The sequence below is a fragment of the Sinohyriopsis cumingii genome, chromosome 7 (assembly GCF_028554795.1).
Source record: "Sinohyriopsis cumingii isolate HCF-2022 chromosome 7, ASM2855479v2, whole genome shotgun sequence".
NCBI classification, from domain to species: Eukaryota; Metazoa; Mollusca; class Bivalvia; order Unionida; family Unionidae; genus Sinohyriopsis; species Sinohyriopsis cumingii.
The window spans coordinates 55,216,071-55,230,301 of NC_142967.1; the positions used below are offsets into that span (position 1 = coordinate 55,216,071).

The 14,231-nt window shown below is 34.8% G+C and overlaps 1 protein-coding gene across 1 annotated transcript in view; it reads right to left on the reverse strand.

Moving 5' to 3' along the window:
- Positions 1-14,231, reverse strand: part of LOC149795292 (eukaryotic translation initiation factor 2-alpha kinase 3-like) — a 73,580-nt gene that overhangs the window by 15,494 nt on the left and 43,855 nt on the right. Inside the window, exons 12-15 of the mRNA XM_089965013.1 lie at positions 13,948-14,066; positions 8,921-9,043; positions 3,845-3,988; positions 1,624-2,458 (exon numbers count right to left, since the gene is read on the reverse strand). Of these exons, the coding sequence (XP_089821139.1) occupies positions 1,624-2,458; positions 3,845-3,988; positions 8,921-9,043; positions 13,948-14,066 (1,221 nt within the window). The remainder of the gene's footprint in view (positions 1-1,623; positions 2,459-3,844; positions 3,989-8,920; positions 9,044-13,947; positions 14,067-14,231) is intronic.

Sequence of the window (14,231 nt, forward strand, 5' to 3'; positions counted from 1 at the left end):
CTGCTAATTACCGTATATACTCATGTATAAACCCATTCGCGTATAAGCCGACCCCCAAACTGAACAGGTATAAACACTAAAAAGTGGATGACCCACATATAAGCCAACTTACAACTCCAAGGCATCTCAAAATGCACGAGGTAAGTTCTAAATGGATTTATTTAGGCAAACTTGTATTCTTAACAAATTACATGTATACTTATCTTGAGGTTGGCATGCATGATTATTAAAAAGAAATGGTATAAAGTTCTTTGAAAAGTAATTTATTTAATTTTCTGTTTTCTTATAAAGTTTCAGAAATAATGCTTTGAAAATTATGATAATACCGTAAAAGCTGATTTGTAGTTAGCTTTGCTGTAAGCAAACTTACATCATACCTGTCAACTTTTACCATCGGAGGAAAAAAAACTCCACGCCTACCTTCCGATTTCATAATATCTTCCGATTTTTGCAGAGAACTCCTGATTATTACATTATGTCTTCGACTTTCATTTCTTCTAAACAAGAAAAGTCCTACATGTTCTGTTGTATCACCTGTGAATTATTGTTGTGACGATATAATTATTTTAGTATAAAGAATTAGCTTCTTCACTAAAAAGAATGTTAAGTTTAAACATTATTCACGTAAATTAATGATTTTCTTTACCTCTACAGTAGCACAAAAATAAAAAACAAACCAGAACACAAAAATAAACTACAACAATAAAATGGTCCACAATTAATTTCAATCCCAAGAATGATCACTACGAATGCTGTAAAGCCAACCCCACTTCTTCCAGGTCTTTATTTTTTTCCTAAATTATTTGGCTTATACACGAGTATATACGGTACCTACAATGTTATGATGTCTGCTCTACAAAATATTGTACTAACACCATAACAGAGTGGTCAGCCAAGTCATGACTGATAGTGTTTTTATTTGATCATCCAGAAAAACAGATTTTTTTTTTGAGGCTGTTAGAATCTGGGGCTTAGCTTAGCATGAAACTGTTCAAGCACATGATCATTTTTTTTTATGCTAGAGCACTCATTTTAATTACCATTTGTCTGTTTTTCTTTATTAATGGCAAGTGATAAATGTTCTTAAAGACACATACTGGGGCAATATAACATGATTAGAATTTCTGTTCTGATATAAAATAAATAATTAAATAACCAAAGAGTTTAACTGTTTAACTTTGATCTTATTACTTTGGATAGGTAGATCATTACAAGCATCTTGTTTGTTGTTTGCATGGATAATGAAAATGGCTCAGTTCAAGATAAATAATCCTCAGCTCCTTCGATTTTCAAAGATTATTGGTTTTGTTGCATGACTAACACTACCTATACATCATTTAATTATTTTAAAGTTGCAGTTGGAAAAATAAAATCACAACATATTAAATAGGTGTTAAATCTTTCCTCTGTTGAAAATAAAAAATTGCAAAATTAAAACAAATTAAATTAAATTATATCAGCATTTAAGATCTCAATTTTTTCATCAAGAAAGGTAAAATTGGCACTTTCAAACTATGAAACCCTTAAAACAAACACCATGAAAACTGAAAGACATTAAAAACTGTAAACCAAATAACTACGAAAATAAGTGCTGTATACTTCTAAAGTTCATGTTCAACTTACCTTTAAATCTCTGTGCATCAGATGACAGTCATGTATATATTCCACAGCACTAACTATTTGGTCAAATATATCCAGGACAAAATGTCGATCCCTGTTAAAGCTGTTGGCATTCAGCCAATCCTTAAGGGTCTCTCGTTTGCACAGTTGCATTTGAATGTACACATACACTTTGGGCTGAGAATTTTCAAGCCTTTGCACACCTTTTTGTTCTTGTTCATCCTCCTTCTTTTCACTGCCTGCCCTGTCAGATCTCTGATTAAGAGAGTCAGTATTTCTAGTTACTGGCCTGGAGGAGTGTGTTAAAACTGAGCCATCTGAATGGCTGGTATGAATGTCAATCACATGGCAGTCACCATTGCTACTTTTACTACTTTTCTCTGCACATCCAGAGTCTTCAAACACAATCAAGAATGAATCACTGTGATCTACCACGTCAATGCTATGTTTCTGTGATTTATTGGTGCAAAAGCAATCTGGAATGTGAATATTATTACTGGATGAGCTATTTCCACTTGATTCAACACTATCAGACTCTTCTGGTAATCTGAATTCAACAATATCTGTATCTTCTTCCTCTGCCATGAATTGATCTTTTGGTGAACCAACACTCAGACTGAATGAACCACTTTCTTCCTCATTTTCTTCTGTAAAATCACTCTGATGAAATTCTGTACTACCCCCTTTCCTTTCTTCTTGAGAGTAGCTAAACTCAATGTTTGGACTTCCAAATGGATTTAGCAAATTATCAAATGGACTTTTTTTCTTCTGATGAGTAAAGGTTTTAGTTCCTAACTCAGTCACAGAATTGCAAGGTGTTGGTCTACTCATGCATTCACTGTGAAGAGAAAGAAAAAGAAAACTGCAATCATTTTGTTCTGAAATAAAAGACTTAGAACTAATATCCAGAAATATATACAATCCAGAAAGAGTAGCTAAAAAGAGTTCTCCTGGCCAAAAGAATTTGCAGGTATGGAATTTACAAGATGTCTGTCTCTTCATTCCCTTCATTCTTTTAAACTGCCATCAGGATACTGGAACCATCCAAGATATCCTGAAGAAATCTCAATATGCCAAATATATTTGAGTAAACATGTTCACAAGATAAGAACAAAACAAAAATCTTTGTCATGGTCATACATTTTGAGCCTGATATCAGAGAGAAGATCACTGAACATGGCCATGTTTGTTTATACATTTGTTTCTATCATAAGTTTGGTGCTTTGCAAAATAAAGAACAATAATGACTAGGGATTATTTAGTTATATGAAGCACTAATTTTGAACAAAACCAGTTAAAACACGCAATTTGCATACAATACAAATTGTATCAATCTTTTTGTGTATACAGTTGCATACACAAAGTATGTTTTCATGTATAACAGTAAACTTCACTCAACAAGGTTACTAATTAATTAAAACCATATTTACAGATACCTATAAATAAACTATGGTGACTGATATAATGTCCACATTTTATATGTAAGCAAGTTCTATTTTTATCAATTTCATGAGGAATAAGCTCATCACAAATGCAAACAGGTGATACAAACATTATCCCACCACATGTTCATACTATAACAGCTACCTCCCTTGGTTGGGAGCTCTCCACCATAAAGGTGCACAGTCTTTCTCTCCCAATATGGTTGCACTGAATAAAGCATATATATGACTGAATTTTGAGACTAGTTCCACCTATTATGTCCTGCAGTAACAAAACGCCAGACATGCATCGTGTAAGTTCGGAGAAAATCATGATGCTCTACGCAGGACTTAGCATCTACTTTCCTCCCTGTCATGCTGGGATAAAGAAACGTGTTAAATGAAGGAAACTTTCTTACAAGTTTTGACTAAACAGAGGGCTGTGAACTTATTAAGGCGTGTGTGGGCATTACATCATATTCTAAAATTGTCCATTTCTCCCAAGTCATTCAGATGAACATCTTCTTGTGTCAAAGACACAAATATAGAATAATTCAGATACATTTACAAACATAACCACACATACAATATAAACTTTCCAGTATCTAATAAACACATTCCCCAAACATAAAGTGACCACTGTCTGCAATCACCAATCCCCTCTCCTCCTATCACTCATGGTTGGCAACTCAAGTCAAGCATTTAAAAAGAAAACAATGCCTTCATTATAATGCTTGGACAGACACCAGCACACATGTACAGACACACACACAAATACACAGACAACATATAAGAGAGTTTACCTATCCTCTATTTCCTTGTCTCTACCTTCCTGCCATCCTGTGGGTGGGGTTTCTATCCAGGCATTAAAAAACCGGACAATACCGATATGGTCAAGTTTAGCAAGGGCCTTAACTTCCCTCATAACCTTCTCCTTTGAAGTCTCACTGAAAAAACATTGGAACTGAATGTCATTTAGCCTGACTACCATTATTTTGCATATCTGAAAGAAGTGTGAAACATTTGTCTTAAATGTGATGTGACGTGATTTTGATTTTTAACGTAGCATTAACAATTTTTCAGTCATATCACTACGATGTCTGCAGTGTGCCAGTTTATACTGATGTCTAGCACTGGGGCATCATGCCGCAGACATGTAGCATGATGTCCCACCCAGTCACATTATCCTGACACAAGGCCGACCAGTCCTAACACTAAACCTCTTAATGCTGAACGCCAAGCGAGGCAGCTGTTAGTAACATTTTTGTAAAGTCTCTGGTATGACTCGGCCAGGGATCGAACCCATGACCTCCCGCATTTGAGGCGGACACTCTAACCACTAGGCCACCGGAGTGGTTACTGTCATAAAGGCATAGCTTTGAAATTTACATTTTTTCCTAAGTATACACCATTCCCTCAATAACTTGTGTAAAATGGAGTCAAAAAACATCAACCATACTATAAACGAGGGCATGGGTTACTAAGGGACCTAACAAACCTAATAAAGGATGGAAGTAGAGGAGTGTGGCAGGTTACATTGTTGAATACATTAAAACCTGTCTTGAAAGACCACTGCTATATGAGACCACTTGTTTTGGGAGACCATATTCTCAATGCACAAATTTATTGATTATATAGCGTTGTGACCTGTTATGAGAGACCACCTGTCTTCAGAGACCATAATTTTTTGGTCTTTCAAGAAAGGTTCTACTGTACTAAATTTATAATATTGTTATAATTAAATGTGAATAAATATCTCTTTATAATGGCATAGTTTTATTTTCCTTCATAAATTACCTTTAATATTTGGATAAATTAGATTGAAGAGATCATTAAAAACAATATTCCACATGTATTCCATACAATTAACATGTATACCACTAAGCACATTGTATACTGCATCACTTCTTTTTCTGCTGAATTGGACACATTCTAGTTTTATTTGTTCAAAATTAAAAAAGATTTCTTTTTACAAAAAGATCAGCATTCAATTCTAGAAACAACATTAAACATGTTTTCATTTTTTTTATTCCTCTGTCACTATACAGATTGACTGATAGATCTAGAATGAAAAAAATTCACAAAGGTTAATCATTACCAAACATGAATTTAACGGTCTAAATACTTTTAAAAAAAGCAAATGAGAACACGATAATATCTGCAGTTTGTGACTTTGCATGTCTTTTAACTATTTTACTGTATCTACCTTCATACTTGATCTGGCACAAGAAAACACATATTTAACATGATAAAACAACATAGATATATTTTTTATTGATTTTTAGAATGCTACAAACACTTCAGCAAGTTGTATATCAAAACAGACACAGCACTTAATGAGGTTCTCATGGAAATGCTTGTGGGAATCAATTACTCTTTTCACGTTTTAAAAGAGAACATGCCATGGTTATTCTGTTTACACTTACCCTGTGGGAATCAATCTGACAATCAATTATTCTTTTCACGTTTTAAAAGAGAACATGCCATGGTTATTCTGTTTACATTTACCTTGTGGGACTCGATGTGACAATCAATTACTCTTTTCACGCTTTAAAAGAGAACATGCCATGGTTATTCTGTTTACATTTACCTTGTGGGAATCAATCTGACAATCAATTACTCTTTTCACGTTTTAATAGAGAACATGCCATGGTTATTCTGTTTACATTTACCTTGTGGGAATCAATCTGACAATCAATTACTCTTTTCATGTTTTAAAACAGAACATGCCATGGTTATTCTGTTTACATTTACCTTGTGGGAATCAATCTGACAATCAATTACTCTTTTCATGTTTTAAAAGAGAACATGCCATGGTTATTCTGTTTACATTTACCTTGTGGGAATCAATCGGACAATCAATTACTCTTTTCATGTTTTAAAAGAGAACATGCCATGGTTATTCTGTTTACATTTACCTTGTGGGCATCAATCTGACAATCAATCTTTTCATGTTTTAAAAGAGAACATGCCATGGTTATTCTGTTTACATTTACCTTGTGGGAATTGATGTGACAATCAATTACTCTTTTCACGTTATAAAAAAGAACATGCCATGGTTATAGGAGAATGGACTCCTTCCTACAGAACCATTCATAGGGAGGAGGTAGTCATTGCAAGAATGTGAATTGGTCATACTTATATCACCCACACCCACATACTAAAAGGTAAAGACCCACCAAAGTGCATTTCTTGCAATGAACCATTCACTGTCAAGCACTTTATGATAGAGTGCTTTGACCTACAACCTACGCGCTATCGTTATTACATTGTGCATGACATGAAAGAACTTTTTGATACTATAAACATCACTCGTATTATAGAGTTCCCGAAAGCCGTAAATATTTACTCTAAACTCTGACTTTTATGTTATCACCTTGTGCAGTTTTATGCAATATATATACCGTCCCATTTTAATACCTTTTCATCTTTTTTCATTAACATAGAACATTTACATCTCCTGTTGATTGGGGAGCTTTATTTTGCACCGTTACCATCTTACCGTTTTTAATTTCAACCATTTGATCTTTTATATCGCTGGTCGATATAGGACCTTTTATAAGTTTTAAAAGATTATTCAAATAACACTTTGTTTGGCGCAAAATAGCCTAACAGTGCTGATGCGCTGTTAAAAATCAATCAATCAATCAAGCCATGGTTATACTTTACATTTACCTCGTGGAAATCGATGTGACAATCAATTACTCTTTTCGTGTTTTAAAAGAGAACATGCCATGGTTATACTGTTTACGTTGAAACTGAATTAAAAGATTAAAACAAGAATTTCACCTGTCAAGACATATTTAATTGGTATTTATTTCTTTTTAATGTTACAAGATTTTTTTCATTGACTGTTATTTTGCCATATATTATTATTTACAGTGTATTAGAAAATTTTCCAACATAATTTTAACAAAATATGTGGTTATCAGAACTTACAAACTTAACAATTTTGATTCTAACTTTTCGGGAACTAACTGTTGTTATGATAAAACAAGAGATATATCCAGGTTTTGATTCTAACTTTTTGGGAACTAACCATTGTTATGATAAAACAAGAGATATATCCAGGTTTTGATTCTAACTTTTTGGGAACTAACCGTTGTTATGATAAAACAAGAGATATATCCAGGTTTTGATTCTAACGTTTCGGGAACTAACCGTTGTTATGATAAAACAAGAGATATATCCAGGTTTTAATTCTAACGTTTCGGGAACTAACCGTTGTTATGATAAAACAAGAGATATATCCAGGTTTTGATTCTAACATTTCGGGAACTAACCGTTGTTATGATAAAACAAGAGATATATCCAGGTTTTGACTCTAACTTTTCGGGAACTAACCGTTGTTATGATAAAACAAGAGATATATCCAGGTTTCTTTTACCAATTTTGTTTGCAATTTTCTTCACATTCAACACATTGGGACCAATCTTTTTATATTTTCTCTTTTATAACATGGGATCCATGCCGAGCACTACTCTATATGTGGGTTTATGAGCTATCTGGGTGTAAATCGTTGATGGAGTGGCTCAAAAGAGTAAAATTATCAGAGACATATACCTTAAGAAAACAAAGGACAGACTGGCATAATATAAATGTACTTCACAAATCATGACATAGTCTTAAGACATGCACATTGACCAATCAGATGTGATTTGTCAAAGGGTACATACTGAAGCTAATAAATACAACTTTATCCAAGTCTTTTGCATATTTGTTAACGGATCTGATATAGAGTATTTATTCCTATTCCAAGGTTTTTAATAATAATATGATTCCCTTGATAGGACTGGTACTCTACTTCTTGAAATGAATTTCCAGGAATTCAAGTGATGAACATTTCTTTTTTTAAACCGCTGAGTGTTCAAATTATCTCTGATATTCTTGGGCAGTAAGACTTTCAAATTTGTCATCATGGTCGAAATGTTGGATGAAAGATCATATTACTTTCATTTAGACAAACTAAACACCATTTTAAGACTTTTGGCAAAAAACCATCATGATATAACAATCCATCAGTAAAATATGTTAATCAATATTCAACACATTCATTGTGGCAGCTATATTTGAGGTTAGACTGGGACCAGTTTCATTCAGGACCAACTAGATCAGGCATGTGCAACTGACAGGATACAGGCCAGATGTGGCCCGTGACCTGCATTTATGTAGTTACTTTAACATTATGGAATAGATGGATATCTTGGGTTCAATAATATTCCATAACATCTGGCAACATAATCAAGGCATAAACTCACCATTGGCAAAGTCAGGCAAAGGCACCTGAACAACAGGGCCTTTTGCATACAAAAATAAAGCATACAAAACTCTCCTGACAGTCTATGACTTGTGATTTGTGATTTATGTTAATTTTTGCTGATGACTGATTTATTCTCCTTCAAGTAGGGTCTAAAATAATTATCCCATATTTCTTCACCTGTGACAATCTTATTCAAACCTTTCTGGTCACTCTTTTTGTGCTGGGTGAGTAGCTGTTTGCAAATTTAAACCTCGAGTCTATTTCGAACAGCTGTCAACAAACGCAGGGCCCATCATGCACAAACCTTTCTGAACTTCAAATGAATCTTCAATATATTAAAAACAGCTAAAGAAATAATGCCTGTGCTAAATAGAAATATGTAAGCTGGATGCATGCCACACAGTGGAGAACCATAACATAAGCTGACCTGTCCTTATGGTGAGCCTTGCTAAAAATGTAACTGACTTTAACTGCAGTTACAACAACAACAACAAAAACAAAAAGCAGGAATCGCCACAAATTCCAAAAGTCCTGTGCCACCAAATGTAAAAGTTGTTTCATGTTGTTTCTAAGCAAAACTGACTTATCTGTGAGAAATTTCAAATCAAAACCGACTTACCTGTGAGAAATTTCAATTCTTTTTACTGCATATAGACAGTCATCAACTTTGTTCTTGGCTTCATAAACTATTCCAAATCCACCCTTCCCCAGGACCTGAACATGCTCAAAGTCAGAGAGATATCTGCAAACATAAATAGAAGATACTTATTTATTATATGAGCAAAGAAATTCACAACAATAGTACAAATGGAACATTATAACATGCTAAAAAAGGTTGAATATTTTTCTGTAGTATACTTACAGAAATGCATATGAACTGACATGTATAGAGATGGATAAAACAGTACTCCTAGGACTATCTTCAGCACTTTGGACTTGTTCCTGGCCTAAAATTTCACTAATTCTAAGATGAAACCCAGATCCAAATAAAACATGGATAAACCAATTATCCAAATTTTTTGGTAATGATCATTTTTCCATAGCTTTTGCTAGTATGCCATAAGTTCGTATTTTAAGGGTAATTTTCATAAGACTTAAGGCAAAATTGTAAGAGTTGGTAGGTCTGCCATATAAACCAGTGGTTCAAAACATTTTTGAAAATGTGTACCCCTTCTTAACTTCAAAAACTTTCAATGACCTCCACATGCTAACAGTTGTACATTTTTATGCACCACTGAGAAAATAATACCACCTGGAATAACCCATCGTCCCCCCTGGGGATCTATGTCCCACACAATGGGAACCACTGATATAGACAAAGAGAAGGAACTGTTACCCATTAACTCCCCTTGACCAATGCTGGGTGGCTCCATTTTAAAGCAAAATCAAAGTGTTACATCAAAAAGGTATGCTCAAATTCATGGGCATGTAGTGGAAGGTTTTACAGCAATGTGACCAGATACATATTCTCAGAGAAATATAATTTACAAAAAAATCTGCTTTCTCCTTTGAAACATTTACATTAGGAAAACACGTAATAGGAGGGAATGATTAGCATTCTAACTCTACCTGAGGCACTATTGGAGGGAAGAATGCCTGAATTTCCTGTATCAAAAATAACCTGCTTTTCAAACACAAGAGCAGCACAAGCAACAATTAAGTAACCCATGACGACTATACATGGCTAGAATTAAAATAATAAATTCTTCTTACTGATACATGTTCATGTTGAATCTGCATCAACTGAGCCTGGCCTCGCAGACACTGGACCCACCAGGCTAAATTCTTGTCTCAGCAGATTTGGCTTTTCTGGGATTTTTCTGGAAATGTCTATCACTAGATCAAACAAATCATTCAACCAGGATTTGTCCCACCAGAATCACCCTGTAGTTCTGAACCTTCAATTTCTGTATTATTTTCAGTACCACGACCTTATGCAAAGTACTGGCCCAAAACCACTCCAAACTGACATGCTATATCCAGGATCTGGGATTTTAGAGACAAAGATGGGCATTTAGTGATTCAATGTGTCACAATAAAGTCTATCATCAGGCACTCCAAAGCACACAAATTACAAAAGAAAGACCAGTTGATGAATGGATCACATGGTGTAAAGGGTCTTACCCCTTCTTAACATCACACCAGCCAGGACAATGAGCCTGCCAGGAGTGTGTCTAATTTGGATGGTTATCTTTAGCTGGGAGAACCAGTGCAGAGACTTCTACACCACTCTGTACAGCTCTAGTTATTTGCCACCCCTGATGTTTGAGGTCACCGCCTCCAAGATATCCATCATAATAAGGACTTCTTTGCCACAGAGTTATAACCTTCCAGAAAAGATGGAGTTTTCCAGAGCAGTTCCTGTTGTGAGCCAATGTTGTGCCACTAATGCAAGAATACAACTTTCGTCATGATCATAACTTGATGATCTAGTCTACCAGAAATAGGGAACAACAGAGCCAATTAGACCATCTGCAAGGAGAACATGAAAAGGCAGCCAAGGAGAATATGAAAAGGCAGCCAAGGAGAACTAAATCCACTGCCACATCATACAAACTGAAGAGTTGCAAAAACTACCAGGTGAATAGTGTCTCCACCAGTTCTATGAACTGTACTATGAATACATAAGAAGGATGAGGTTGAGACTGGTCAGAAACTCCATGCCCAGGTGAACAAATTCCTAGGATCTGACTTTATCCAGTCCAATAAAATGCCTAGATGACCTAAACAGAACAGACTATTCTTGCCCTTCACAAATACTGAACCTGCCATGTGTTTTAGAGATTTTCGTCCATCACCAATGCAATCTCTGTTGACAAAGTTGACAAGAACTGGCTGATGACACAGTGGATGATTTGTATGATTTGTATGAACACCCAGTGATTGATGTTAAGACCATGTGATAGGCAAACAGAATGAACTTGTGCGAAGCCATTGGATAGGGCATAGGACATAAAATATGTCAGTAAATTCATCCCTTTTATGGAATGCCTGACTGACCATGCCATTTCCATTTTGAACTTCACCACAGTGATTTATTTGTTGAGCTGGCTGAGGTCTATGACTGGTCTGAGTTTCCCACTGGCTTTGGGCATCAGAAAATGCCTGTATTCAAAAAAACTTCACCACTGATTGTTGAGTAATGACCAGATCTCCTGCAGAAATTCAGCCTTCTCCAAATCAGAAATGTTCTTGGGAGGCTTGGGGAAATATAAATCTTGTTTCTCATCCCTTGCCTGAGCTACCTCCTGAACTGAGGGGCCTGTTATTTCTTGATAATAGAGGTTGAAACTGTGGCTGCTTCTGGACACTAATCAGCCTCTTGTCTCTTTGCTGATGATCATCTCTCCACTGAGTCTGAGCTTGATTTGACCTGTATGAGGTCAATTCCTGTTCTGTCTGCCTCTGAACCTCTTCCATCCTAATGCCCAATAGCCAAGGTGTGACGCAGCTTGAATGATGAGTGAAAAAAAAACATCTCATCTCATTGAATCTAAGTCTGACAGCTGAAGTCATCAAAGATCAGAAAATAATAACCCAAAATCAGAAAATTACAACCCAAAAGTGTTCACTACTCACGAAAACTACACCCATGAATTAAACAAGCATATATATTTAGGCAGTTAGCATGAATCAACAACAGTCAACATGTATCAACAATAAACTGTTTGAGTACAAGGTCAGAACCAACTTTCTGGACTGATGGGTTGAAATCACAAATATATTCTAGGATTTTTGAGGTTTTGTGCTATGTAGTATGGTGCTGGTGCTGAGTGAAAGTTTAAAAACTGGAGCAAACTAGTGGTGGTCAAGGGGAGGTAAAAGGCAAAAGTTTCCTCCCTTCTATTATACATTGTCTAGATAAAAATAGATTCAATGTTCAATTTTATTGCAAGACTGGATTTGTCTATTCCTAAACATGAATGTGCTCAGGGAATGCATTCAAAACAGATATACACCTGCTCCCTTGCTTGTAGAAGTGACAGTAAGCTATATATCATTATTATTCATCATATATTAAAAATAAAAGGAAATAATAATTTTTTTCTCATCTTTGACAGCCATTATAACTTATAGCCCTGCAATTTCCATGGCCAAGAGATTGCTAGATACTGGCCACTGTTTCAATGTCTGATGACCATTCATTCATCCAGACAATAGATGCAGCCATATTAATGAGCTGTCATGTAAAAAAGATGATGTAGAGATGACCTTGTTGGTTCTAGCTTGCCTCAATTTAATATTTAGCATAGGCATCATGAAGACAATTATTTATCTTGAAACATGTCCATAAGGCATGGATACCTCCACCAGGATCAGTAAGCATGGGCTGAATCAAACAGGGGCCATAATTCAGTCAAATTTTGTAAAAAAAAAACAACTCTTGAAACTGAACTTGAGTAAGTCTTCCTAATACAAAACTTGATATCAAATCAAAATCCATGAACATAATGTTACAGCATAAGTTCAGGAATTAATAATGTAGCATTGTTAGAACATTTGATTAAAATCCATGAACTTAATGGTACAGCATGGGTTTGGGAATTAACAATGTTGCATTATTAGAACATTATATTAAAATCGATGAACTAAAAAGTTACAAAATGGGTTTGGGGATTAATGAAGTAGCATTTTTAGAACATCAGCAACCAGCATGACTACATAACATTAAACTTCATCCTTGTAGCAATATCACTACATCAGATTATGGAGATCAAAGAATCTATGTTACACTGTTACTTTGAAAATAGGTTACTGTTACTATATAGGTCTGCAGGATTAACAATGTAGTATTATTTCTAGCACATTCTCAAGTACAACATGTAATAACTTTATGTTTCTTATGCATCTTCCTTATATTAAACTCAAAGCTGTATCCACAAATGTTTAAAATTAATACAGAAGGACAACCAGGAAATTCCTTTTTTATTTAAGAAGCAACTGAAATCCTTCAAAAGTTATTGAACAGAAATATAATTTATGATGCAATATAACATGATGGGATGCAACAAAACGACCAGACAATGGAAACTCCATATATCCTGTCTACAATGAAGGAATGAGAGAGGTATCCATTTCAAAATTTAAATAACCAATGTCATTGTTAAAATTCTGTACATAATTGTCTCCCCACCTACATATGTATTAATGTATTCCTCCCCCTGCCCCTCTATCTGGCTTATTGTTACCTTTATCTTTAACTTTGTATACATTTTACAGAATCTTAATATCTTTACATTTTATATTTTATCTTCTTGAACTTCATGTTACATTTATTTGAAAGGGTTCATCTCCTTATATGTGTGTGCAATCTAGATTTACATTTTTTAAACTTTACCTTTAGTTGGCATCATATAGCCAATTTTGAATGAGGTGCCATCAAATACATAATTATCAATTGTTTACACTGACTCAACGTTTTGGTCAAAGCACTAAGGTAACAACAGCCTTGTTGTGACTGTTATGCTATGGAAAGTGCTAATGCTAGCAGTACAAAACCTTTTATAAATTATTTATTGTGCAAGATAAATATTGGTTTCTCTCAAATCTGTTGCATAAGGAGATGACAGATTAAAGTTAGACCAGATAATCTGCCTAATGTTATTCAAGAAAGAATAAATCCTGCATATAACAGAAAGACCTTACCTTGAGACATATTCTTTGTTCTCATCAGAATTCTGGCGACTTGGCGTCTTAGATTTGTCTTCCTCTTCCTCCTTGATTTCCTTCTCTGAATCTGTTCTCTGTATATCACTGCTTGCATTCTGAGAATAAGAATCAATTATTTGTGCTGAAATAAATTTAACCTTGACATTAGATGCCAATTACAAATCTGATCCAGTTAATACAATGCACACCATTCTGATTCCAAAAGGTTTTGATATACTGAAATCTGACAACTTTATGGAAAAGATGAACACAGAATCTTA